The sequence below is a fragment of the Lepidochelys olivacea genome, assembly GCF_965140295.1.
Source record: "Lepidochelys olivacea isolate rLepOli2 genome assembly, chromosome: 16".
Classification (NCBI taxonomy): Eukaryota; Metazoa; Chordata; order Testudines; family Cheloniidae; genus Lepidochelys; species Lepidochelys olivacea.
Window position 1 is genome coordinate 24333917 of NC_140426.1, and position 27825 is coordinate 24361741.

The 27825-nt window shown below is 41.9% G+C and overlaps 1 protein-coding gene across 2 annotated transcripts in view; it reads left to right on the forward strand.

Moving 5' to 3' along the window:
- The window catches only part of RABGAP1 (RAB GTPase activating protein 1), a 129947-nt gene that overhangs the window by 34805 nt on the left and 67317 nt on the right, over nucleotides 1–27825 (forward strand). For both annotated transcript variants that reach the window (XM_084650296.1, XM_084650297.1), the window contains exons 7-13: nucleotides 293–403; nucleotides 1494–1560; nucleotides 6137–6239; nucleotides 7503–7672; nucleotides 10365–10539; nucleotides 12022–12115; nucleotides 16364–16514. In XM_084650296.1, coding sequence (XP_084506422.1) covers nucleotides 293–403; nucleotides 1494–1560; nucleotides 6137–6239; nucleotides 7503–7672; nucleotides 10365–10539; nucleotides 12022–12115; nucleotides 16364–16514 — 871 coding nt within the window. The remainder of the gene's footprint in view (nucleotides 1–292; nucleotides 404–1493; nucleotides 1561–6136; nucleotides 6240–7502; nucleotides 7673–10364; nucleotides 10540–12021; nucleotides 12116–16363; nucleotides 16515–27825) is intronic.

Consider the following 27825-nt stretch of genomic DNA (forward strand, 5'->3'; position numbering starts at 1 on the left):
AAACTTCAGTATTTTAAAACCTCTTGTCTAAATGCCGCTGAAAGCATCCAAGAACAAGCTACATAATACAAGGAGTTATGTTGGTTAATTTCAAAGCCCGAGGGAGTACCATCTCCTGATTATATTGCCATCTCTGTTCTGTTACTGACTGTAGTGGGCAAGGAAGGAAGGTCGGCGTGCATTTGTATAAGAAGCTGATTTCACCAAATGTCTGATGCTGTTTTGATTTATTGAAAGGAGGAATACAGTTAAATAACGATCTGAGTTTTTCCCCCTTCTTGGTAAATAACAGTGCAGTTCCCAAAGACAAGGACAGACAATGCTTTAAGCTCCGCCAAGGAATTGATAAGAAGATTGTGATTTATGTCCAGCAGACAACTAATAAAGAACTTGCCATTGAGAGGTAACCCGGTGTTCTTAATTCTTTAACCATGTCCTATTTAGTTTTGTTGTTTCTAGTTCCAAGGCAACAGATCAGTAATCTCTCTGTCAACGCCTGTTTTTATGGGCTTGTAATTTGGGTATGCAACCAGAAAAAAATTTGTTTTGAAAAAACATAATTTTGGAGCCTGTTGTCTGTTATGTAGACCATTCTATAGTCTCTCTTATCATCCATCATAAATAACTGGCCTATTCAGGTCATGGATGGAAAGATCTTGGACTCTTGAGTGTACATCATGGTCTATTTTAGAGTAATTGAAAAATATGTAAATATGGGTTTATACTAGCATCAGTGGTTGCATAACTTGAGTATTTACCTTTCTCACATCCCTGCAGTGTCTGAGCACCTTATTTACTGCACTACATATATTCTGAATCTGCCATGGTCTAGAATGTAAAGTGCAGGGGTGAGAGGAAATCTTACACTTTCCATTGACCAGAAGGAGATTCTTTATCTAAGCACTGACCATCAACTCAGCACTGTTCATACTACAGAGGAGGGCAGGGTTTCTGCCCTGTGGAATCTGCAGTCTGAAATTAAATACAACAAATTGAGGTTTTGGTGCAAACAGGGAGACGATAAAGCCAAGTGTGGTACTTCAGCCCTAAATATTGTTACTGTGAAATAAAGGCATAAAATACACATGCACTTAATTTTGGATTTTGTGGTTGTTGTCTGTCATGGAAGTTCCTTATGCAAATATCCCTAGTAATAGAAAATGGGATAGAGGAAGCTACTCAACAAGACCTTGGTCAATCAGCTAACCTTATGAGTCACAGCTACATTTGTGCTGTTCCTTCAGGGAAAATTCTTAAATAACTTCCTGGACCACTGTAGACAGAAGAGAACCATGTAATTAAACCAGTTCACAAAACTGTGCTCTATATGCTCTACATTGGTATCCAGTCAGGCTCTTTTGTAGTGTCCAAAGGCCCAGTGTGATACACAGGCAGAGATGTACATAAATGGGGTGTTTTTCAGGAGGTGTTAGCAGCTTGTCCCTGAAGTGTAATACAAATTTTTTATGGATTAATTATTTGTGTTTTTGCAGATGTTTTGGTCTCCTCCTGAGCCCTGGGAAGGATGTTCGGAGCGGTGACATGCATCTTTTAGATTTGGTAAAATGGATTTTTATTAACAAATAAAGAACAAGATTATTTCTTAGCAGCACTGGTGTCTGATCTTGGGGAACAGGCTGGAAAGGTCTGGCTGTGTGGTCACCCACGTCCAGTTCTTCAGCATGTGCTCTGCACACCAGAATAGACCCTGCTCCTCTCACCTGTTTGGCACCAGGTTTTAAGATGGATTCAGCTGGAGTGTAATGATTAATTAATCTGAAAGATGGAGTTTTACAGCAAAAGGAAAGTGTTTTATGACTTAGATTTTTAAAGGGTTTAATCCATGTTGGTGTTTCAGATGAGCAGCCCAATTTGCCTTAAATGTTTCATTATCCGCTACAGCTAGAATAAAGTGAGAAGTTTTATAGGGAACCTGGATAATCATTTCAGTACAAAGACACAGTTTCAGTATTAATTGGCATATGGGTGTTTCACAGGTGGCTTATTGCATTTTTGATCTGATATCTGCAAAGTAATGATGTAGTAATTGCTAAGGTGGTAGGTATCACAGACATCATTTGTGTTTTTTGTTTTTTTTTACCTGAATGGCATTTTACTAGTGTTCTGTGAACATCTGTAAAAGAGTAACTTCTCTATTTTAATTCATATTGAAAGGGTAGCACAAAGTAACTGGACTCTAAAGTACAAATTAAATTTTAAAATAAAATAGAGATTTGGAACAGAGTATTTCTAAACCTCTCTCTTGCCAGTGTGCTTTATACACATGTAAATCAATTCCTGAATTGCTTCAGAATGCAGTCATACACCCTCTTAAAAGCACACCAGTTATTACTCAAATTTGAACAGTGTCAGTACACGTTCATTAACTATCTCCTGTGTATCCATTTGCAGACATGCTAGCGTGTCTTTTTAACAGAGTTTTTTTGCTTCCTCTGAGCTCTGCAAAGGCCTATCATTAAATTCTGCCATGCATCTGAAACTCCTTGGATTGTGGTTAATATTCTCTCCAAGATAGTCTCAATTAGAGACCGCAGAGAGAACTTGGACTTGGGGAAACTTTTTAAAGGGAAACAGAATGAAAGTTCCACCGTGTTTCACTGCATTGGACTGTACAAATAGTATTTCCATTTATAGTCAATTATCTATGTAAAATGAAGACATTCTTGCATTATTATAATGGAGCTGGCAGTGCCACTTAGAGTTAAAGTTGGCTCACGTTTCCCATGATCAGACCGTGATTTCAGTTTTTATAACTTTGCCAAACTTTAACCATTCTGGCTGAAATTTTCTGTGTTTGGTGTCTTCCTAAGTCTGAAGTTTTTTGGAAAGCTATGACAAAAATAGTTCAGCTGTTTCCAAAAAGAGAGTGGGGAAAATATTTCCTTTTCGTATTAAAAAAATGTACAAATGTTTTCAGGCCCGTGACCTGTCCATGACTTGTACTATGTACCCTTGAGTAAATCATGTGGGGCGGGGGGCAGCCTGGAGGGCCCCACGGGGGCTCTGGGGTAGGGGGTGACTTGGAGGGCCCCACGGGGGCTCTGGGGTAGGGAGCGGTGGCCAGGGGAGGGGTGCCCCATGGGGGCTCTGGGGCAGGGGGCAGTGACCGGAGGCAGGCCCAGGATCCCCACTCTTGCTGTGGGGTAGGAAGGGCTGCTGCGGCCCAAGACTGCTCCAGCAACACCTGGTGCGGCTGGCCCAGGAGCTACCCCAGCTGCTTGAGCAACCCCTAGGCCAGCTGCACTTGCTGCTGCAGAAGTCATGGAGGTCCCATAAAATCAGAGAATCTGTGACCTCTGACAGACTCGCAGCCTTACTAATAGTTGCTGATGGACCTATCCTCCATAAACTTACCTAATTCTCTTTTTGAAATCAGTTATAGTTTTGGCCTTCACAACATTTTCTGGCAGTGAGTTCCACAGGTTGACTGTGCGTTGTGTGGAGAAGTTCTTCTTTTTGTTATAAACATGTCCTGCTCTGTCAGCTCCCATGCTCTTCACATTTTTTATACTACATATTTTATGGAAAGATAATGTCTTCCTCAATCATCTGTAATGTACAGCTTCCAATCTTTTTGCTAGCTTTATACAGCTGGCCAGTAGTAGTGTTTTCATTTTCTGGATGCCTAACATGAGATGTGGGCTCTGAAATACACAAGTCAAAGGGAGCTGTTCTTTGAACATATAAAGGGCTATAAAATGTACTCTGAAAAATCAGGACTGAGGTGCCTCAAATTGGGCATGCAGAATTAGTGAAGACTTCTGACCTTCATCTCTGCCTTAGTTCCACATCTGTAAATGCGGATAATACAACCTCCTAACCTCAGGAAAGGTGTTCTGAAGATACATTTGTTAATGTTTGTGAAGCACCCAGATTCTGTCTTAGTAAGCACCGTAGGAAAATCCCATTAGTAAATGAATAACTTTGGTTTCAGAGTAGAGGCCACGTGCTGAACAATGAGGATAAAACAAAATATTGAATTAACTGGTAAGTGAATACTGTCCATTCTGTGCACTGAATGGGACAAGGGTCCTGTGGAAAGAATAGTATGGGATCATGTATGTAAAGATTGTATTATCAAGCGTACAGATGAGCAGGATTAATAAAGGTTGCCTGTGAAACCTTACTTCTGGCATTTCTTAACTTTTAATGTTGTGTTTTGTGAGTACTATGTATATATTTTAGAAAAAGATCAGTATAAAAGAGTCCCCACCCTAATGTTCTTTAGATATCAAGGACATTGAGGATAGAACAATCTTATAATGTCAGATGTTGTTTATTACAACATTGCAATGTATCAAGATACATTAATGTGAAACAGCTGGAAAACTTTTTAGGATTAGCAGTTTGTAAGGAAGTATTCTGATTTAATTTGTTTCAATATAGTAGAGACAATTAAATGCATCCCTAAAGCAAACAATTTAGGAGCCTTATATATTCACATACTTTAATGGAGTGAATGTACCATTCAAACAGCTGTCATTTAGAGACTGTGTAGTATGAAATGAGGCCAGAATAACTGAATTACCTTGAATCTTCTAGGGCCATGTTAAAGAAGAAATCTGAGGGAAGCTTGTATGGTTTTACAATATGGAGCCCTTCCCCTGTAGACAATGGGCTTCAGTCTGACCCAGATTAGTAGTGGCCTGAAAGTCACCAGGGTGCAGTTGGCTCTTTGGCCTCTGTGAAATGAACTATTGTTCTTTCCACAGTTCCTATTGGACAGTGTTCACTTCATAAAAACTCATTGCTGTTAGTAGTGACTGGCCTCTTCTTAGCAGTCTCATCTGGGAGGTCAAAGGTCTCATGGGCCATCGGGGTTGAGCTCTCCTCTCATCCCCAGAGACTGTGCTGAAGTGAAGAAACACATTGACAGAGCCAGAAGAGTACCCAGAAGTCACCTCCTACAGGACAAGCCCAACAAAGAAAATAACAGAACGCGACTAGCCATCACCTTCAGCCCCCAACTAAAACCTCTCCAACGCATCATCAAGGATCTACAACCTAACCTGAAGGACGACCCATCACTCTCACAGATCTTGGGAGACAGGCCAGTCCTTGCTTACAGACAGCCCCCCAACCTGAAGCAAATACTCACCAGCAACCACACACCACACAACAGAACCCCTAACTCAGGAACCTATTCTTGCAACAAAGCCCGTTGCCAACTGTGTCCCCATATCTATTCAGGGGACACCATCATAGGGCCGAATCACATCAGCCACACTATCAGAGGCTCGTTGACCGGCACATCTACCAATGTGATATATGCCATCATGTGCCAGCAATGCCCCTCTGCCATGTACTTTGGCCAAACTGGACAGTCTCTACGTAAAAGAATAAATGGACACAAATCAGACGTCAAGAATTATAACATTCAAAAACCAGTCAGAGAACACTTCCATCTCTTCGGTCACTCGATTACAGACCTAAAAGGGGCAATTCTTCAACAAAAAAACTTCAAAAACAGACTCCAATGAGAGACTGCTGAATTGGAATTAATTTGCAAACTGGATACAATTAACTTAAGCTTGAATAAAGACTGGGAGTGGATGGGTCATTACACAAAGTAAAACTATTTCCCCATGTTTATTCCCCCCGCTGTTCCTCAGACTTTCTTGTCAACTGCTGGAAATGGCCCACCTTGATTATCACTACAAAAGGTTTTCTCCCCCCTTGCTCTCCTGCTGATAATAGCTCACCTTACCTGATCACTCTTGTTACAGTGTGTATGGTAACATCATGTTTCATGTTCTCTGTGTATATAAATCTCCCCACTGTATTTTCCACGGCATGCATCCGATGAAGTGAGCTGTAGCTCATGAAAGCTTATGCTCAAATAAATTGGTTAGTCTCTAAGGTGCCACAAGTACTCCTTTTCTTTTTGTGGATACAGACTAACATGGCTGCTACTCTGAAACCTGGATAGAACTGAGTAATGTGGACTTGGGGAGTTGGCACTGCTGATGCCCATGGAGTAGTTGTTTTGTGGACAAACATCAGATGTCTCTCTAGGGCTGGGACTCTTAACACCTTTCATGAGCATACAATTCACTTAATTTTTTAAAATTATTTTAATGTTAATAGTAATGTTTGGTCTTCCATTTGTTTCTAGGAGTCCATGGGCAAAAGCTCTGATGGGAAATCGTATGTCATCACTGGGAGTTGGAATCCAAAATCTCCACATTTCCAAATTGTAAATGAAGAAACTCCTAAAGGTATTAACTTTATCACACTTAACTCTATTATCAGCAGGAATTTGTGACTGACTTCACAGGCATTGGATTTCTTTTTATTAATTTAAAGGGCTCTTGCTGAGAGAGATCAGAGTGGCATCCTTTACTTTTTCTCTTAGTAACATAATGTAGTAAAAACAGTGTTGTGGTCTCTGAATTTGTTACACATGGGATGTGTAAACCTAAATAGAACAGAAGACAAGTCCATTCTCTAGTATTAGCATACCATAAGGGTAATCAGACATCCTAATAGGGAAAGGAACGGCGGTACAGGATGTAGGAGAGGATGAGGAGGTCTAGTACTTCATTCCATCTGCTCCCCTTTAGCTTCTGCAGACTCTCATTATGAATTGTACCAGATCATTTACTACAGGATTTCCCTTTTGTATGTGCTTAATTCCTGCTGTAAATCCAACAAGTGTTGCACAAAGGTTATTAGGGGAAAACCACTATAAGAAAATTTTACATGTGGCAGAGAAAAATCCACTAAACTGGCAGATTTGTGGGGCTCCACTTCAGTTTTGGGGGTGACTCTCTTGATTCTTAAGCCTAATGATGGAACTTGAAGGATAAAATTTCCAATTATTTTAGGTGATTTTCACGTTGTGTGCACAAATTGGGGAATTGAATGTGAATTGCCTGAAGGTCAGAAATGTCAGTGGTCCTAAAATTGTCTGGCCTAGTCTCTTTCCCATTTTGTGAAGAGTCCTGCTTGCTATCATTGGTGGCTCTACTCTATCAAGGAGAGAATTTCTCACAGCTGTTGTGGTCTTGAAAACATGTTTCAGAATCTCTTTAATGTGGTAGGATTTATCCATCATCCAAATGACGCATTTAAAAAAAAATGGTGGGGACCATACTTGCAAAGTAGAGGTCACCATGCAAATCAAATCCTTAATTAAATATTAGTAATTGTTTTAAGGAACATATTTGCTAGTTTTCAATGGGGATTCAAAAAACCTGACAGGATTTTTATGCTCTGTAATAGGGGCATCCTTTGCTATGAAAAGACTGATAGGGCATCTTCTCTCTCTAGCAAGTGGCTCATCTTATTGTCCTGTGCCAGTCACTGAAAGCTTTGTGCTGGTAGCCTCCAGTTTGGGGTGTTAGGTTAGCTAAACGAGACTTTTCTGCAGAATTAGCTTTTACAATAACATTACTACAAGGTAAACAGGTTAGAAAGCATTTCCACTGAGATTTGTCAGCAGGTGATTGTAATATTGATTTGATTTTTTTTCTCTGTAGATAAAGTGCTATTCATGACTACAGCTGTTGATTTGGTGATAACAGAGGTTCAGGAACCTGTCCGATTCCTTCTGGAGACCAAAGTCCGAGTTTGCTCACCTAATGAGAGATTGTTCTGGCCCTTCAGCAAACGTAGTTCCACTGAAAACTTCTTCCTAAAACTAAAACAGGTAACACTGTCTTTTTATCTACAGTTAAATTTGGGGCTTGGCAAGCTTAACTGACTGTAACCACCCTATAATTAAATTCTTTTTAGACTTCAGAGGTAGGTTAGGATGCATTACAGGTTAAATGTAAACATACAGGGGACAAGGATGAACTGTCAGTGCAGTTTAAAGGCCCAGACCTGAAGCCCTGATACTGTGTTGTCCTGTTGAAGCCAGTGGAATGAATTGTGTATAAGGGCTGCAGGATTGGGCTTCAGGTTGTTGTGTGTAATTAACTTCTGTACTTTCAAACCTGGCATTTGGGATCTTACAAAATTTACTTAATATACAAGTCCTGCTTTTCTTTTACTTGACATGCCATAGTATAAACATAGAAAAGGTAGGTTACTTTTTGCAAAGATAAACAGAACTTCAAACAGGATTTAAATGTGCAGGTCCCAGAAAAATCTGACAATTAACCTAGAAAGGCTATTTTTCTTCAATAATGCTGTTATGTCTAAGAATTGTAGAAGTGTCACTGCACTGCTCCCTTTCCCCCTGTGTTACATGGTTAGAACAGAGGTTTCAACAAACCAAAGACCCCAGCTTTTCCTGTTGAAAAACGGAATTGGGAAGCAGTGTCAAAAAGGCTAACATCTTAGCTTTTTGACTCCATCTGCTGGAAAGAAAAAGGTAAAGTCTGTCTAAGACATATGCTTGAATAATATATGGCAATAACTCACGCCAGAAACAATCAAAGGCTTGAAAATGGATGGTGAAAACCACCTAAGAGTTAGTATGTGGTGGAAGGGAAAAGCTATTCCCTAAATTGCTTATGAAATGGTCACCCTGAAACAAAACCACTCTTTAGAAGAAAACAAACCATCCCGGTGGTGAATTCACACAGTCCAATAGCACTGAGTAGAGTCAAGAATAGTGAGGGCAGGGGCTCGCTGATCTCTTATTGTTCATGAATTATGTTGATTCACCTCTTTAAGAGGCTCAACTGAAATGAACAACTTTCTCCCTAATGTTCTCTTTTTTGCACTTGTTGGTGTGGTTTTTTTAAGTAATAGTAAATAGTGGCATGGTTTCTCTGAGGCTTCTTTGCTGCATTTATCTTTTATACTTAAAGTTAATTTCATGTGTAACCTGTTACATTGCTGAACAGCTCATTCCAGAAGCGCCTGATATGAAGAGATGTAGTGGAAATCTTCCTTCAAAATACAGGCTGGAAAAAAAAAATCCCTTCATGTAGGAGATTAGTCTTATCCTCTCCCTATTTGGATTGATCTTTTTGAGGTGGATTGTGGAGATGTTGAACAATTAATGCAGTTAGCTATAAATATTTCACTAATCTTAGAATACAGGCTGCTTTTCTGCCTGGTAATGTAAGGAAGCTTATCTTACTTAGCAAATTTTGTATCTTTTGTCTTACCAAACTCTGCATGCATTGTGACCTTTATCTCACTTAATTCTGCCTTGTTCACAGGCACTGACAGGTTATCCAACTTCCAGTGTTTACTAATGGAGGAGTTAGCACAATTCATAATTGAAGTAACCGCTATAGAGAGTCATGCCTGATAAGCATGGAAGGGAAACTTGTTTCTACAGAGAGGTGATTAGTCTTTAAAAGATACAACTATGTAGAATTAGCTTATCTTAGTTTGCCGATATTTCTTGTTTCGGAAATGGTGGAAGCAGAGGGATTTTATTTTCCCAGATAACATTCATTGACTTAGTGATCTTTAGTCTGGAAGAATTCCCATTAATTTAAAATACTAAAATGATGCAATGGAGCTTTGGGAATTTTTTACAGTGGAATTCTGTAAAAGTAGCGCACGCTCTCTCTCTGATTTTGACTGGGTGGAAGTAAAGCTTCTTTAATAGTCTTCAATTAAGTTAGAATTTTGTGAAGTGTTTACTTAGAAAGTCTTTGCTTTAACTTTCCTGTAACAGAACAGAAGCATTGAAAATTAATAGAGGAAATAAGGCCACACAATGGACCTTGGAACCCATAAAGTTGTCTACCTGTGTTCTCAACAAGAATACATGTACATCTTACTTTTGAAGCAGCAAATAGACAGTCAGTAGCCATGCTGGGACACTAAACAAGAATAAACAATTTTATCACTAAAAGATTACAGAAAAAATTGTCATACACTGCACTATTAGTCTGGTGAGAAGTTAGCTATAGTTCTAGGTTTTTGTCATTCATAGTATTTTCCCCCTTAATGAAAAGGTCGTCAGGTAGTCAAGAATTCACCAAACTTCCTCTCCTAGAACTTCTCCAGAGCAAACCTTTCATATACTGTGGAAATACATGCTACCTGTGTGTTCAGTCCACTCCTGTGGGAAAAAAATGAGCCTGCTTATGAGTCCTGGACCTGAAATATACTCATTTGCCCCAAGGGGGGGGAGTACATCTGACTTGCAGGAGCTATACAACTCTGAGTGATGTCTTTTGGATTATATTTGCTATGCATTCCCATGAAATAGGGGCAGACACCAAACACCACAAGTATTCACTGCCCTGGAAGTTGCACTGAAAGGACTGTAATAGGAATTTCAGTTCTTCACTATTTCCTATGTGGATGGTGGTAAAAATAGTTCCTCTTTTCCATCTCCCCTACCGCAAGGAGAGGATGTAGAGAGAACTTTGTGAAGCACATATTCCTATGTAATGCCTCACTCACAATTATATTTTCTAATCCAGATAAAACAAAAGGAAAGGAAGAACAACACAGATACATTATATGAAGTTGTGTGTCTAGAAAGTGAATCAGAAAGGGAGAGAAGAAAAACTACAGCAAGCCCCTCTATTCGACTTCCGCAGTCTGGATCCCAGAGCTCAATGATTCCTTCCCCTCCAGAGGATGATGAAGAGGAAGGTAAGAAGCTGGTCCTGTACAGTTTGTTTTATTTGCATGCTTTGAAGGAAATGGAAGCTAGACTAGGTAACTAACAAAGTTATTTAGAACAAATTGCCTTTTGAATGGGATCTTGTTTCACACTCTGAACGTTAGTTATCAGACACTCTTAACTTTAAACAGCTGCCACTCCATTTTTCTTGGACGCTTCTGTGAACCAGCTAAATGCTTCTCCTTGCTTCATTTGAATCTGTATGGAGACAGACTGTGAAGAGTTAGAAACACTGTGAAAAAGTTAAAAACGCTGATCGGCTTCTTAGAAACATCTGACCTGCAGTAGCACTTGAGATGGAGTTTGTCCCTCCTTGAACAAATGTAAACAGCTGCAGCAGTGAGAAATGGGGAGTTGACTTTAGTTTGAGATGTCTATAAGTGGCATGTTTGCAATGAAGAGTGAGCATAGGCTTCTGTAGTGCATAATGCCACACAAGGAGCTATTTCACTGTTTTGGTGATGCTGTTCCTTCTGAGACCTGGTGTGTTTTCAGCAGGCTGTGTTGCCATTTCATTTTTTGAACAAACTTTTGAACTTTTTCTGAGTAACTGTTAGAAAAGTAATCAGTATGCTTGAATTATAGCATCTACCACTTCAGATATCTGCTTATGCTGTTCTAGATTTTTCACACGTGAACCAAGATAACTGAGGTCCATTCAAAAGGAATGTATTTTTGTATAAATAATTTAATGGAACAACACTGTCAGACCACTGTTATGGTATCAGAGAAATACTGAATGGCAGCGGAGCTTTTATCTACATTACTTGTCATGAGCATTTCAAAATATCCGTGATTGAATATATCAGCTATGAGATTGGTTTTACCCAAAGACTTCTTATTGTGCTTGTGCTTACCTACTCTTTCATTTTAGCGATGGAATGTATAGCATTCGAAAAGCTACATAATTCAAGCTTTGGGAGCTATCAAAGTAATAGCATTCAAAGGAAAAGTGCAAAGCAGTTCAGGTTGCAATGAATGCAATGACATTATAATGGCCTCTCATTATATTTCATAAAGGAAACAGATCTCTTAATCTTTCATTTGAAAGATCAAGAGTTGAGGATGTTACATTATCTATCTTTGGCAATAGTTCAGTTGTTTGTCAGGTACTTGCCGCTTTAAAACACTTGTTTTAGCAGCACTAGAGGTGCAGCATTTCACTGATAGCAATACCATAAATTTCTTTCAAGATAACATCTGAAATATGATTGCACTGGCAGCAATTAGGTTAATGCCTACTTTGCATTATGACTTGTTCTGGACTGAATTGTGAGGTGCCTGGTAATGATTAGATAAGGATTGAGTCTACAAATGTTGTATTCATCCTTGTTAAAATTTGCACAGATACACCAAGAACTGATTCACCTTGTAGAGAGTTGAATGCTAATCTCCTGGTAGGATAATTCCCCCTGTTCTTACATTTTCTCCTCTCTTCTCATTCATTATAGATAATGACGAGCCTCTTTTGAGTGGTTCTGGAGATGTTTCCAAAGAGTGTGCTGAAAAAATTCTTGAAACATGGGGAGATCTTCTGTCCAAATGGTAAGAAGCAAGAATATGCATTCTGAAAATGGTGCTTCTGAGTCTTCTCAGACATGATAGGTTTCCAGCTAAGTGTGTTCGTTCTCGCAGAGTGTCCATTGTTTCTGGAAATTGAGAAAATATTAGGGTGGATTAAATCCTCTGTTACTGAGAATGCCCGTTATTTTCTTACCTGATTTCAGGTTTTGTCTGATATCTTTTGTACTTCTACTTTTTTATATGTCTGAGTGTTCTTTAAAATCATTCAGTGAACATGTTAGTTTCTTGGGGTTAGTGCAGCTGCAGGTGTTCTGGAAACCCTAGTATTACTTTGCTCTCCATTTGCTAATAAAAAAAATATAACTATCAAAAGAAGAATAAGAAAGCTGCAGCTTTTACTTCACTTTGGCTCCCTAGAGATCATTTCCCAGGTAGATTACCTCCTTCCAGCTCCAAGGTCGATCAGAGCTGAGCCACTTACCCCTCTGAGTATCCTTAGCCTTTGGCTCTTAAGAATGCAGCAGGATCTAACTTGGATTATGAGGATGTGTCCACCTCATTAAAGGCAGATAGGCTCTGGGTCCATCAGGGGAGTACATGAGTCATTCTGCTTTTCTGGGAAGTACTGATTTATCTAGCACAGAATTTCTAAATAGTAGAGATTCTGATGCAACCCCGACCCTCCCTTCCAGGGGGAACAACTAGCCAGCTTTGCATGCTAAGATGAGCCTCCCTCAAAGAGGTTGGTACTGGGATCTTTGGAAAACACTGCCAACATTGCACAAAGAGATCACACAAACACAATACCAATGGAGCACTTCAAACTTGCCCTTGGTCTCCATTTAGCATTGGTTCTCTGCCTGTGCTTCCTAACACCATTGAAAAGCAGAGCAAGAAACATCCAGAAAGCTGAGGGCAAATGAAATACTACATCCAAGAAGGAGAAAACAAAGCTACAGTACAGTAGAGATCAGATTAAATCCACATTTAAGCGGTAGGAAATTTACTAATGAATTTTAGCAAAGATTTTCTTGATATTAAGCTAATCATAGCCTAGTATAGGGATCTATTGATCTTTAATACCATTGTTTCAAATTTGATAAGGTTTTTACTTCCAATTTTTTAATACAAATACATTATGCTAATTTGATAGGAGTGCTGGACATATGAAATTGTCACATTAATATAAAAAAGAATGTAAAGACTGCAACAAAATGATGTCCTCTCTTCCCCCACCCCCCTTACAAGCAGTTTGATCAGATTAGCTCTACAAATCCTCTCTCAGCAAGAATGTTTCTCATATACTTCAGTTCTGTAACTCTTCCAAGGCTGACACCTGACACTTGCACTGAAAATGTTTTGGCAGCTCTAAGGATGTGGAGTGCTTCTGTGCTAATGCTGGCAATAATAACTTTAGTATGGTGTTAAAGTTTCCCTCTTAACTTAAAAAAATATTGCAGGTAATGATCGTTGAGCTTTTAGCATAATAGAGGATTGAAAATCCTAAAAGGGAGAGTTCAGGTGGTTAAATGCTATGGTTTTATGGTCTCATATTCAGATTTTTTTTATAGCAATTAGCTATTTGTTAGTGGTATTTTAACTTTTTTTTTTACTGTGTATGGTTTTTTTACCATGTATGGTTACAAATGAGTCACATGCTCTTCCCACTCCAAAATCCAGTAGTTGGGAATATCTGGTAGCCTGTTACCCATGAAGTACACAGGTTATATTGTGTGACACTGTTTTATTAAGCCTACTATATATACTAATTCTGGTCATAAATTAAGGTAAGGCAGTTCATAGTCTTTTTCAGAGGGTTCGTATTTGTTGTAGATGTTCTAACTGCCAAGCTTGGTTCTGAGAACAGATTTTATTTCCTTTATAGATTATAAATGATTAGAGCTCCCTGGTATCAAGCTCTGTTATATCTCTGGTGTAATGGGGGAAATACTGGTATTTAAAAAGCTTTCTAGCAAGATGCTAAATTCAGTAGAAGGTGAGAGAGCAGATTATAGTATAAGGGTCCTGTGGAATAATTGCTGTTTTAAATGTCTGACACACTAACTTTTGCAGTCCCAGATGATTGTAATGGAATCATCCTACTGTAGATTGGAGAAGAGCAGGAAAGGAAGCCAGCTATATATATATTTTAGACTGCTGGGATAGTTCTTCTGAGCAGTAACCCCCACATTTAATAATTCCCCCTCTTGACAAATAACCACATAGAGTCAAACTATTCATGCATATTATATGCATATCGCCTTTTATGATGAAATTACTGGTTCTGTGGATGAAGGGAAAGCAGTGGATGTATTGTTTCTTGACTTTAGCAAAGCTTTTGACACGGTCTCCCACGGTCTCTTGCTCTTGTCAGCAAGTTAAGGAAGTATGGGCTGGATGAATGCACTACAAGGTGGGTAGAAAGCTGGCTAGATTGTCGGGCTCAACGGGTAGTGATCAATGGCTCCATATCTAGTTGGCAGCCGGTATCAAGTGGACTACCCCAAGGGTCGGTCCTGGGGCCGGTTTTGTTCAATATCTTCATAAATGATCTGGAGGATGGTGTGGATTGCACTCTCAGCAAATTTGCGGATGATACTAAACTGGGAGGAGTTGTAGATACGCTGGAGGGGAGGGATAGGATACAGAAAGACCTAGACAAATTGGAGGATTGGGCCAAAAGAAATCTGATGAGGTTCAATAAGGATAAGTGCAGGGTCCTGCACTTAGGACGGAAGAACCCAATGCACAGCTACAGACTAGGGACCGAATGGCTAGGCAGCAGTTCTGTGGAAAAGGACCTAGGGGTGATAGTGGACGAGAAGCTGGATATGAGTCAGCAGTGTGCCCTTGTTGCCAAGAAGGCCAATGGCATTTTGGGATGTATAAGTAGGGGCATAGCGAGCAGATCGAGGGACGTGATCGTTCCCCTCTATTCAACATTGGTGAGGCCTCATCTGGAGTACTGTGTTCAGTTTTGGGCCCCACACTTCAAGAAGGATGTGGATAAATCGGAGAGAGTCCAGCGAAGGGCAACAAAAATGATTAGGGGACTGGAACACATGAGTTATGAGGAGAGGCTGAGGGAGCTGGGATTGTTTAGCCTGCAGAAGAGAAGAATGAGGGGGGATTTGATAGTTGCTTTCAACTACCTGAAAGGGGGTTCCAAAGAGGATGGCTCTAGACTGTTCTCAATGGTAGCAGATGACCGAACGAGGAGTAATGGTCTCAAGTTGCAGTGGGGGAGGTTTAGATTGGATATTAGGAAAAACTTTTTCACTAAGAGGGTGGTGAAACACTGGAATGCGTTACCTAGGGAGGTGGTAGAATCTCCTTCCTTAGAGGTTTTTAAGGTCAGGCTTGACAAAGCCCTGGCTGGGATGATTTAACTGGGAATTGGTCCTGCTTTGAGCAGGGGGTTGGACTAGATGACCTTCTGGGGTCCCTTCCAACCCTGATATTCTATGATTCTATATTATATTAAATATTATATGCATGGATAGTTTGACTCTATGTGGTTATTTGTCAAGAGGGGGAATTATTAAATGTGGGGCTTATTGCTCAGAAAAACTATACCAGCATCTAGAGCAGTTTAGAATCTGTGAAAATTCTATGTAAACTACCTACACAAGGCAAGTAGTGATAACACTGGAAATTATTCGAACACATGCTTATAGTTGGAATTGCTCTTTGGATTCTTGAAAGTTGATGTGTGGCCATTCTGATCCTAGAAGGCCAGCTGATTACTGTAAAAAGACTAGAGAGCAATATGCATTTCTACCATAAGCTTTTCCCCCTCATGTCCAAGTCTGCCATTTTCGCACAGTTTGAGATAACAAAGGCCTATCAGTCTTTTTTAATTTTATAACTGTGGGTGAAGGTTTAGATCATACAGAATGTGGTGTATTTTTGTACTTGTGTTTTAAGTCTTTTCTGCTTTGGTATATTGTGCTGTTGAGTCTCTTACATCAGGTCCAGGACATGTTTGTCTTCAAACTAGATTTAATAGGGTTTATGGAAATAGATTGGAAAATGTGTCCCATTAATTTTGTTTCTTTCATGACTCCTGAATGTTCCCACATTGTCAGTATGTTACAGCCTCCTATGGACTAGAAAGATACTCCAGCAACACACAGACTGTCTTGAAGTTTTCTCCACTGTCTCTCACATTCCACATTGCATTTTGGTTGTTACACATGTGTTATCATCTGTTTGTACTTGGGCCACAGTGATGGAGCATAACTTCTCTCTTGCCCTCCCTTCACCCAGGCATCTCAATTTGAGTGTGAGGCCAAAGCCTTTATCAGCGTTGGTGAGAAGTGGTGTTCCCGAGGCACTGAGAGGAGAGGTGTGGCAGCTGCTAGCAGGATGTCATAACAATGACCACCTAGTGGAAAAGTACCGAATTCTCATCACAAAGGTAAAGTGATGCATTTTATTTTTTTAATGTTTTATTGGTAGAAAGGTGGATAGTTACAAGAACACCGTATTGCTTAAAGGTTATTGGGTATAACTGAATACAGAAGCTGAAAAAGTCAATATAATGGAATAAAAACATAAAAAAAACACCCTAGCTTCTGGAGTATTTATTGTGGAGTTACCTCCACTTAAAGCATATTTTCTTTTAATATTTCCACTAATATTTTGTAAAACTGTGACCTGTTTTAGTTTGCTTCTTAGGAATATTCAGCTATTTGGTTTTTATGCCATTGTTAGAGATTTATTTGGTTAAATTCTTTGGCTTACTCAGATTTCCTGTTGGAAAAGTAACTTCCGTTATATTGTCCCTAAAATCTGTTTGCAGCTAAAATGAGAATCCAGACCTAAATGTTGAAATTTAACTTGTTTCTTAGTAGCATAACCAAGTTAATGTGATCTGGTGTTTGCATTGATCTGTTAACAGTTGTTTGTTTTTAAAGTGCATATTTGGGGGGTTTTTTTTGGGTCCAGCTGTTTAATTTTGCAAATCTTAGTTCTTAAGAACAACAGTAGTGTATGAAAGTTTCTGACATCAGTGTTGACAACAATAATAAAGAAAAAGAAAAGACATTATACGCTCAGACATCATGCAACCATGCTTCTCAACATTCAAAATATAACAGTTGCTCAAGAAATAAGAATGAAATATTTTTTTCTCCACAATCAGTATTCTGAGTTTGGATATGATCGTTCTATGCACAAGCAATCCTATTTTACTGTGTTAATCAAATGATAAAGTACTTCAAGAGTGTAAGGAATGACTGATGGTGAGAGTTCACTGCAAAAGTCCTCTGAGTGAGTGTAAATTCATTGTCCAAAAGATAATTAGCAAAATGAGTCTGAGTCAGCCTTTGGCTATCCATGGTCTGATTACACACAACCTGACTCCGATTTGCCAGGAATAATTACAAACATTCTTCTGAGGGGAGAAGGGCATCTGAAATAGGACCCAGTGGGAAATAAAGCTTTGATTTAGGGTGCATGATCACACAAATTAAGAAGAAGGTGGTAGTATCTGTCAAGCAAAATCTCCTGAGTGCTTCTGTTATATTGCCTCAACTGCTAGGCGAGGAGCTGTCTCCATTCCAGTATTTGGGTACTGGAATGAAGGAAGGACCTGTGTGTAGTACAGTATAGTGCGTGACACACACTCCTCCTGTCTGTGAGTGAGTAAATGCACTAGGGTGTTTCATTTTCCTTCTTAAATCTGTGAAATCCTTCCACTCTTTCACCTCTTGGCAGAAGCAGAGGAAATAACCTGGCTGTGATGCATTGGAAGTTTCCCTGGAGTCCCAGGCAGGGAGAGTTGGCTGATTCAGCATTGTGATATAGGGACTGGCCACTCAGAAAATACTACAAAATTAACCTCTTGAAGACAATTAGCTTTGAATGAGCCTCTTTGGCATATTATCTCATAGAGTAATTAACTTAGGCAAACGAAAGTGAAGTAAACTTTTTAATATAAATGCCGTATTTGAGAATTGCTGTGGTGCTGGTTGTGGTGACCTAAATGTCAGTTAAATGAAAATGGGACAGGAGTGTTTTTATAGTATTAGTAGAAAAAGGGTGATGGTCTGGAGGGAAAAAAATCTATTCAGTTTGTATACTGAATTTTCTATAGTCTGCATAGAGTGAGGAATGGTGGAAGACATAGAAAAAGGGATAAGGAGCTGCATAGAAAGAGGTCCAGAGATGAGATGAATTCAAGAGTCCTTTGGGAGGAGGAGATGAGAGAAAAGATGTCAGCAGGGGAAGAATTGTGTGCAGCTTTAAAGAAGGACAAGGACCTTGAAGTGGAAGGGAAGAGGATTAAAAGAGTGAAGTGACATGGTCAGTGAAGGAGAGAAGTATGGATTTTGTTTGTTTGTGTGGTTTTTGGAAGAAATTTGGATGAATTTAAAGGGAGTGAGGTGAGGAGCAAAGGACACTTATTGTAGAGAGGGCTGTGGCCTACACTCCTGCAGTGAGAGTGGGATCCTGCGGGTCCTGCAGGATCCTCTGCCATAACAGTAGGTAAAATGTATTTTGTTTCAGGGGCAAAAAAAAACCCAAATCCAGACTGCGGTAATTTGTGGGAACACACTAAATCGCTCATCAGTTTGTCATAAATAGAATTTTAGCAATGTAAAGCAAGTTTTTCTTAAAAAATAAAATAAAGGTTTTAATACTTAAATTTAAGCGAGGGATGGAAAAAAATTTGTCTGTTATAACAAAGTATTTTTACATGGTTTAAGATTTGTTGTGGTCTTTTAGTGATAAAAATTGTGTCTGAATTCCATTTTTTATATATATAATATGTTAACTGACTGGGTGGGTTTTTTAGTAGCATGGGGGAGTCTTGCGAGATCTAAGGTTTTTGCGGGTAGGAGTGGGATAAAAATGCAAGAAACAATGCAGGAATCGGTGGGAATGGAGTGGGTTTTGCGGGACAGAAGCAAAGGCTCTGCTGTGACCATCCTTTCAGGTAGCCAAACCTGGCAAAATCTCTGAAGCATCTCTGACCAAGTTTGATGGCCCCTTCTGGTAGAGTGCAGACACAGCATTGTTGTTCTTCTGTGGTTGGGGAGGGCTTCTCTTAAGGGTGATTCTGTGGACACTTGTTGTAACTTGCACAGCCCTGGTCTGCACTAGGAGTTGAGGTCGAATTTAGCAGCATTAAATCGATTTAACCCTGCACCCGTCCACACAACGAAGCCCTTTTTTCGACTTAAAGGGCTCTTAAAATAGATTTCCTTACTCCACCCCCGACAAGGGGATTAGCGCTGAAATCGCCCTTGCTGGGTCGAATTTGGGGTACTGTGGACACAATTAGACTGTATTGCGCTCCGTGAGCTATCCCAGAGTGCTCCATTGTGACTGCTCTGGACAGCACTCTCAACTCAGATGCACTGGCCAGGTAGACAGGAAAAGGCCTGCGAACTTTTGAATTTCAGTTTCCTGTTTGGCCAGCGTGGCAAGCTGCAGGTGACCATGCAGAGCTCATCAGCAGAGGTGACCATGATGGAGTCCCAGAATCGCAAAAGAGCTCCAGCATAGACTGAACGGGGTACGGGATCTGATTGCTGTATGGGGAGAGGAATCCGGGCTATCAGAACTACGTTCCAGTTTTCGAAATGCCAAAACATTTGTCAAAATCTCCCAGGGCATGAAGGACACAGGTCATAACAGGGACCCGAAGCAGTGCCGTGTGAAACTTAAGGAGCTCAGGAAAGCCTACCAGAAAACCAGAGAGGCGAACGGCCACTCTGGGTCAGAGCCCCAAACATGCCGCTTCTCTGATGAGCTGCATGCCATTTTAGGGGGTTCAGCCACCACTACCACAGCCGTGTTGTTTGACTCCTTCAGTGGAGATGGGGGCAACACGGAAGCAGGTTATGGGGACGAGGAAGATAGCTCACAGCAAGCAAGTGGAGAAACCAGTTTTCCCGACAGCCAGGAACTGTTTCTCACCCTGGACCTGGAGCCAGTACCCCCCGAACCCACCCAAGGCTGCCTCCCGGACCCGCCAGGCGGAGAAGGGACCTCTGGTGAGTGTACCTTTTTTAAAATACTATACATGGTTTAAAAGCAAGCATGTTTAATGATTAATTTGCCCTGGCATTTGCAGCTCTCCTGGATGTACTCCCAAAGCCTTTGCAAAAGGTTTCTGGGGAGGGCAGCCTTATTCCATCCACCATGGTAGGATACTTTACCACTCCCGGCCAGTAGCACGTACTCGGGAATCATTGTAGAACAAAGCATTGCAGTGTATGTTTGCTGGCGTTCAAACAACATCCGTTCTTTATCTCTCTGTGTTATCCTCAGGAGAGTGATATCATTCATGGTCACCTGGTTGAAATAGGGTGCTTTTCTTAAGGGGACATTCAGAGGTGCCCATTCCGAGGTGCCCGTTCCTGCTGGGCTGTTTGCTCGTGGCTGAACAGAAATGTTCCCCGCTGTTAGCTACGGGGAGGGGGAAGGCAAAATGTGACCTTGGAATGAAAGCACTTGTGCTATGTATGTAATGTTAAGAGCAAGGTTTACCGTGAAAGAGTGTACCCATTGTTCTATAAAATGTCTCTTTTTAAATACCACTGTCCCTTTTTTTTTCTCCACCAGCTGCATGTGTTTCAAGGATCACAGGATCTTCTCCTTCCCAGAGGCTAGCTAAGATTAGAAGGTGAAAAAAACGCACTCGCGATAAAATGTTCTCTGAGCTCATGCTGTCCTCCCACACTGAGAGAGCAGAGACGAATGCGTGGAGGCAGACAATGTCTGAGTGCAGGAAAGCACAAAATGACCGGGAAGAGAGGTGGCGGGCTGAAGAGAGGGCTAAAGCTGAAAGGTGGCGGCAGCATGATGAGAGGAGGCAGGATTCAATGTTGAGGCAGCTGGAGGATCAAACTAATATGCTCCAGCATATGGTTGAGCTGCAGGAAAGGAAGCAGGAGTACAGACCTCCACTATAGCCCCTGTGTAACCAACTGCCTTCCTCCCCAAGTTCCATAGTCTCCTCACCCAGAAGCCCAAGAACGCGGTAGGGGGGCCTCCGGCCACCCAGCCACTCCACCCCAGAGGATTGCCCAAGTAACAGAAGGCTGGCATTCAATAAGTTTTAAAGTTTTAAACTTTTAAAGTGCTGTGTGGTCTTGTCCTTCCCTCCTCCACCACCCCTCCTGGGCTACCTTGGTAGTTATCCCCCTATTTGTGTGATGAATTAATAAAGAATGCATGAATGTGAAGCAACAGTGATTTTATTGCCTCTGCAAGCGGTGATCAAAGGGAGGAGGGAAGGGTGGTTAGCTTACAGGGAAGTAGAGAGAACCAAGGGGCGGGGGGTTTCATCAAGGAGAAACAAACAGAACTTTCACACCGTAGCCTGGCCAGTCATGAAACTGGTTTTTAAAGCTTCTCTGATGCGCGCCGCACCCTCCTGTGCTCTTCTAACTGCCCTGGTGTCTGGCTGCGCGTAACCAGCAGCTAGGCGATTTGCCTCAACCTCCCGCCCCGCCATAAACGTCTCCCCCTTACTCTCTCAGATATTGTGGAGCGCACAGCAAGCAGTAATAACAGTGGGAATATTGGTTTTGCTGAGGTCTAAGCAAGTCAGTAAACTGCGCCAGCGCGCTTTTAAACGTCCAAATGCACATTCTACCACCATTCTGCACTTGCTCAGCCTGTAGTTGAACAGCTCCTGACTACTGTCCAGGCTGCCTGTGTACGGCTTCATGAGCCACTGCATTAAGGGGTAGGCTGGGTCTCCAAGGATAACTATAGGCATTTCAACATCCCCAATGGTTATTTTCTGGTCTGGGAATAAAGTCCCTTCCTGCAGCTTTTGAAACAGACCAGAGTTCCTGAAGATGCAAGCATCAAGTACCTTTCCCGGCCATCCCACGTTGATGTTGGTGAAACGTCCCTTGTGATCCACCAGTGCTTGCAGCACTATTGAAAAGTACCCCTTGCGGTTTATGTACTCGCCGGCTTGGTGCTCCGGTGCCAAGATAGGGATATGGGTTCCGTCTGTGGCCCCACCACAGTTAGGGAATCCCATTGCAACAAAGCCATCCACTATGACCTGCACATTTCCCAGGGTCACTGCCCTTGATATCAGCAGATCTTTGATTGCGTTGGCTACTTGCATCACAGCAGCCCCTGCAGTAGATTTGCCCACTCCAAATTGATTCCCGACTGACCGGTAGCTGTCTGGCGTTGCAAGCTTCCACAGGGCTATTGCCACCCGCTTCTCAACTGTGAGGGCTGCTCTCATCTTGGTATTCTTGCGCCTCAGGGCAGGGGAAAGCAAGTCACAAAGTTCCATGGAAGTGCCCTTACGCATGCGAAAGTTTCGCAACCACTGGGAATCATCCCAGACCTGCAACACTATGCGATCCCACCAGTCTGTGCTTGTTTCCCGAGCCCAGAATTGGCGTTCCACCGCATGAACCTGCCCTATTAGCACCATGATGCCCACATTGCCAGGGCCCGTGCTTTGAGAGAAGTCTGTGTCCATGTCCTCATCACTCTCGTCACCATGCTGATGTCGCCTACTTTCCTGGTTTCGCTTTGCCAGGTTCTGGTGCTGCATATACTACTGGATAATGCGTGTGGTGTTTAATGTGCTCCTAATTGCCAAAGTGATCTGAGCAGGCTCCATGCTTGCCGTGGTATGGCGTCTGCACAGAAAAAAGGCACGGAACGATTGTCTGCCGTTGCCCTGACGGAGGGAGGAGTGACTGACGACATGGCTTACAGGGTTGGCTTACAGGGAATTAAAATCAACAAAGGAGGTGGCTTTGCAAGAAACAGAATGTCCCCCTCAAGGATAGAACTCAAAACCTCAAGAATAGAACTCAAAACTGGGTTTAGCAGGCCGTTGATTTCATGGAGGGAGGGAGGAGAAAATGAATAGAAAACAAATCTGGTCTATTTCTTGTTTTGAGCCACTTGATCTATCTTTATACATCTTGCTGGCAGCAGACTGTGCAGTACGACCGCTAGCCATCGTCATCTCATGGGTGCTCGGCAGAAGATGGTGCAGTATGATGACTAGCCATCATCTTCTGCTGACTGCTGATTAAAAGACAGTGCACTGCCGGTAGGACTCAATCGCCATGAGATGAAACTTAAAAGGGAAATGACCTGGTTGAGTCATTCCCATGTTTGCCCAGGCGCCCCTGACCTCATTGAGGTCGGTTAAAAGAGTACCCAGGACTATGTCGACGACGGCTACCAGTCATACTGCACTGTCTGCTGCCAAAAGGCAATAAACTGCTGCTGTGTAGCAATGCAGTAGTGCGTCTGCCAGCACCCAGGAGACATATGGTGATGGTTAGCTGAGTGGGCTCCATGCTTGCCGTGGTATGGCGTCTGCACAGGTAACTCAGGAAAAAAGGTGCAAAACGATTGTCTGCCCTTGCTTTCACAGAAGGAGGGAGGGAAGGGCGGCCTGACGATATGAACCCAGAACCACCCGCGATAATGTTTTAGCCCCATCAGGCACTGGGATTTCTACCCAGAATTCAAATGAGCGGCGGAGACTGCGGGAACTGTGGGATAGCTACCCACAGTGCAACGCTCCGGAAGTCGACGGTTGCCTCGGTACTGTGGACACACTCTGCCTGCTACATGCACTTAGAGCATTTGTGTGGGGACACACACAGTCAACTGTATAAAAATGCTTTCTACAAAACCAACTTCTATAAATTCGACCTAATTTCGTAGTGTAGACATACCCTTAATCTTTTGGGCACAGTCCACCCTACAGGGAGCTCAGCTGGCTGCTGGCATATAATTATCAGACTTGTTTTGCAAAAGGAAACAATGATAACAGGTTGAAGAAATCTGAGGTTTACATGCAGTTTGCTCTAATCAGCATGCTTCTTATTTGAGGACTTCAGCACCCTAAGGCGGCAAGTTCACCACTTCGGCCTTTGCAGCACTTACCAATATCCTTGAAAATGGTGCAGTGTAGCTGCTCAAATCAACTCATAGTACTGATGTACCTGTCAAATGCTTGGCAATATTGCTTCCTGACTGAGCAGTATAGAAAACCAAGTGCTGTGCTGGCTGACATCAAGCCCTGCCTTCTCGGTAAAGCAACATGTGACACTTAAGATCGCTTCATCTCATGTGGTGGATGTGCATCTGCAGAAGTGTCAGTTCCACTTAGTGTGGGCAAAAAATTATAAACAGAGAGGATGTGTTAGTTACTGGTGTTCAGCCTTCTACCAAAAATTATTTTAAGACCAAAGAATGACTTAAATGTTTTCCTTGTGATCAAGAATACTGCAGCCTTTCAGGTATGCTCCTCTCTGCCAGAGAGCTGTGAGCAGCGAACTATAATTTCTAGTTGCTGCATCAGACTGCATTGTTCACTGTAGACTTTTGGCCTTGTCTTTTGCTTCAGGACAGAGAAAAAAGGTAGGTTTCTCAGTGAGATTTCAATCAACTGCTTTGGTTAAGTGACTAGATCAACTTCTTTCATGCTGACGCTTTTAAAAAAATAACATTTGGAGAGTGTTCAGTGCAGCACACACAAATAGCAGCTGGCACTTCTGCTTCTCCTTCCACATGAGTAATTGCTCCACTGACCCAGCAAGACATCTGCAATTCTATCATATGCTAAGTGAAAGGGCATGAGTGAGTAGATTTATAGTAGAGGTGGACTGTTGGTCTCAGTGTTCAGTTTTCGTTATTCCTGATTAACTCTGACAACTATACATGGAGTTCTGACATAAGCTGTTTTAACTGTTCTGAAGAGAACTGGTCAGATGTCTTAGGCAGAATGGAAGGACAGAAGGAATTCAGATCTCAGCAATCTTAGTTGAACTCCACCTCCTTAGTGCTCACCAGACTGCTGTGATCCCATGTGTGTTAAGGCTTCAGAGGCTGAAAGGAGAGCAGGCACTGCCCAAAACTGGGGGTGCCTAGGCACACTGTTACGGTGCAGATTCTCTACCTAACGTCCCATCTGGAGAGCGTAGGTCTCACAGTCCAACTGCCCAGCTCCTGGGATGAGTGCTGCTCCCTCCCCTGTTGCTTAAACATACTGTCTCCCACAACTCTAGCTGTCTGGGTCTTTCTCCGCTTTACTCTTCAAGGCAACTTGATAGGTCTAACGCGTCACTGTCTCACTTTGCACAGGATTCTAAAACCCCAACTGCTCTTTACTTAATAGTGTGAGAGAATATAGATAATTTAGAAAATAAGAAATATTTTGGCTATTTTGGCCCCGCCCTCTTGTTCATTCTTCCCTGGAGTCCCTGGGAGGCCCTCTCTGTTCAGGTAGGCAGGGTTCCCTTGGCCTCTTCAGACTCCTGTATCAGCTCCTCTGTGCTCGAGCTGGTGAAAAAGGCCAAAGACCCTCAATAGGTCAACTCTTGCCCTTTTATAACCTTCCAGTCCCTCTCAGGTGACTTCAGGATCTGGCCCCTCAGGTGATCACAGACCTCTATCAGGTTCTATTACTTATCCCCTGACAAACCAGTTCTTCTGGGTGGGAGCTAGCCTATTGCCTAGAATGTCTTTGTTTTAATAGAGGATCATCCCAATTTAATAACTTTCTATTGTCAGCCCTGCATCTTACCCTTTGGAATTTTAGTCCAACTTGGAGGTAAGGAGACCACTGTGCAGACCTGTGCCTTCTCTTTCAAAATAGCGTTTTCAGCTTGATAAAGATACATACAGCGAGTTCATAATCTCACAGAGAATTCATAAATTGCACGACTAGATTCCCCAAGTAGTCATACTTCCCAATACACAAGTATCTGCTCATCATCTGAGAGGCCTGGCACTCTGACTGCCATGGTTTTACCTTCCAGATAATGCTGTGCCATGTTTTACAAGCCATTCTTAGAAGTACTGCTTTTGCAAGACTATTGCTAGCAGTGCTGTTAATGGAAACGCCAAATCAGTGGCACTGCAGTTTTCTGAAGGTGGTGTATCCAGGAGTGAGTAATCTTATTATAGCAGGGCTGCAAAAGGAGTTAATGCAATCCCCAGCTCTCCAGTGCAAAGCTGTTAATGCAATAGGCCTGTTTAAGTATTCACAGTAAGTCTGTGCCCCCTCTTCTGTCTTGATGTTGACCTCTTTGTTTCAGTAGCAGCATTTGATTTCCGTCAGTCTTTTCGTGACCCCAAATGGCAGCGAGGCCCTGCATTAGTACGGATCTGTGTTGACAGCTGCGTTGGAAGTCTCTGGCCTCTTTCAGTGGATTGTTTCTTGTGAGCAGAGTGGTGGACATGAGCTGCATCAATAGTCTTTGATATTCAAGTTTACTTCCCGGTGCGCTTCAGACCCTTTATGGTTTCAGAAGCTGTGTTTTGCTTTCTTCTGCTTGTTAACAATCTCTGTAAGAACAGTCCCTGGCTTGTTGCTGCTACGTGCCTGATTCCATGTGGCGGCTGAACAGTGAAACCAAAATGTCTTCCACTGTTTTCCGAATGGAGACCTTGTTTTTTCCTTTCCCTTGAATTTACATTGTGACACTGGAGGTACTTGAAAACCATGCCTTGAGGTGTACACCCTTTGATTTATTGCCTTTGGTAAATATTGGCCAGCATTGTATACTGTTCTTTCATTATGTGAGTAATGTCTAGATTTTACCCACTTCTCCAAATTACTTTTGATCGGGAATTTGCGCACCATCTGCATGAATCTCCAAAGCTATTTGCAATCCCAGATTGTTATGCTCATGGAGGTATATGGAAGAAAGCCAGCCAGAAGAATTAAGGTCATATCACTGCTGGGGACAGAAATGGAACTCTAGATCAAAAGATCCAGGCAATTATGAGAAGCATCTGTTTCTGCTGGAAGCTCAAAAGAGGGACTCCTTGCTTCAAATGTGGTAGCCCTGGTCTTTGGGATGAAGAGAAATCTCTATCACTTTGGCAGTGGTAGCAATGGCTGGTAACTTCTCTACAGGACTCCAGCCCCTGGAGGGGAAGACAGATGCACGTACATGAAATTAGTCTGCTCTCAGCTGCATTCTGAAATCTAAGGGAGAAGACACTATTGGGTACCTGAAGAAACAATATTCAACACTTTTGGGGGGGTCACCCTTGGACAGAGAAATTCTGTGGTGTGGAAGCTGTAAGTGAATAGAGTATTGGAAGCCCCAAAAGGTTAAAGAATTATGAGATTGGCTTAAAAATCAGAAAATTTAAAAAATCAGGAGATTCTTTTTATTCTTGTTTTCAACCTTTTCTGTGAAACGATGAGAGACCAGTTTTTTTTAATGAATACTGCGATTTTCAGTTATTCCCACAATTTCAGCAACTGGGCCTTTAAGAAACCCACCATTCTTGCGAGATTCGAGATAATATTGCTGGAGTTGACAACACAGTAAATTATTCTTTAATGGTGATTACTGTAGTTTACATTTTTTGTGCATGATCCAAAGCCCATGGATATAATCAGAAAGACTCCTGTTGACTTGACTTGAGTGAACTTTTGTTTGCGAAGCATTTTGCAAACAATTTTCCAAACGCAGCCTTATCACTGCCTGCTCAACTGTTAGGAACAGAAGTCTAGGGCTTGGTTGTACTGTCTCCCCCACTCTTAGGCTTTGCCTACACTACAAATGCTTTGCTTGCACAGCTATCCCAGAAAAGCCCACAGTGTAGACTTGATTTATGACAACTGAAGTTTTTCTATCGGCATAGTAACACCACTGCCTCAAATGACATTAGCTACGTCAATAGAAGCACTCTTTTGTCAGCATAACTGGGGATTTTGATGGCATAGCTCTGTTGGGTAGTGGTTGTGGAGT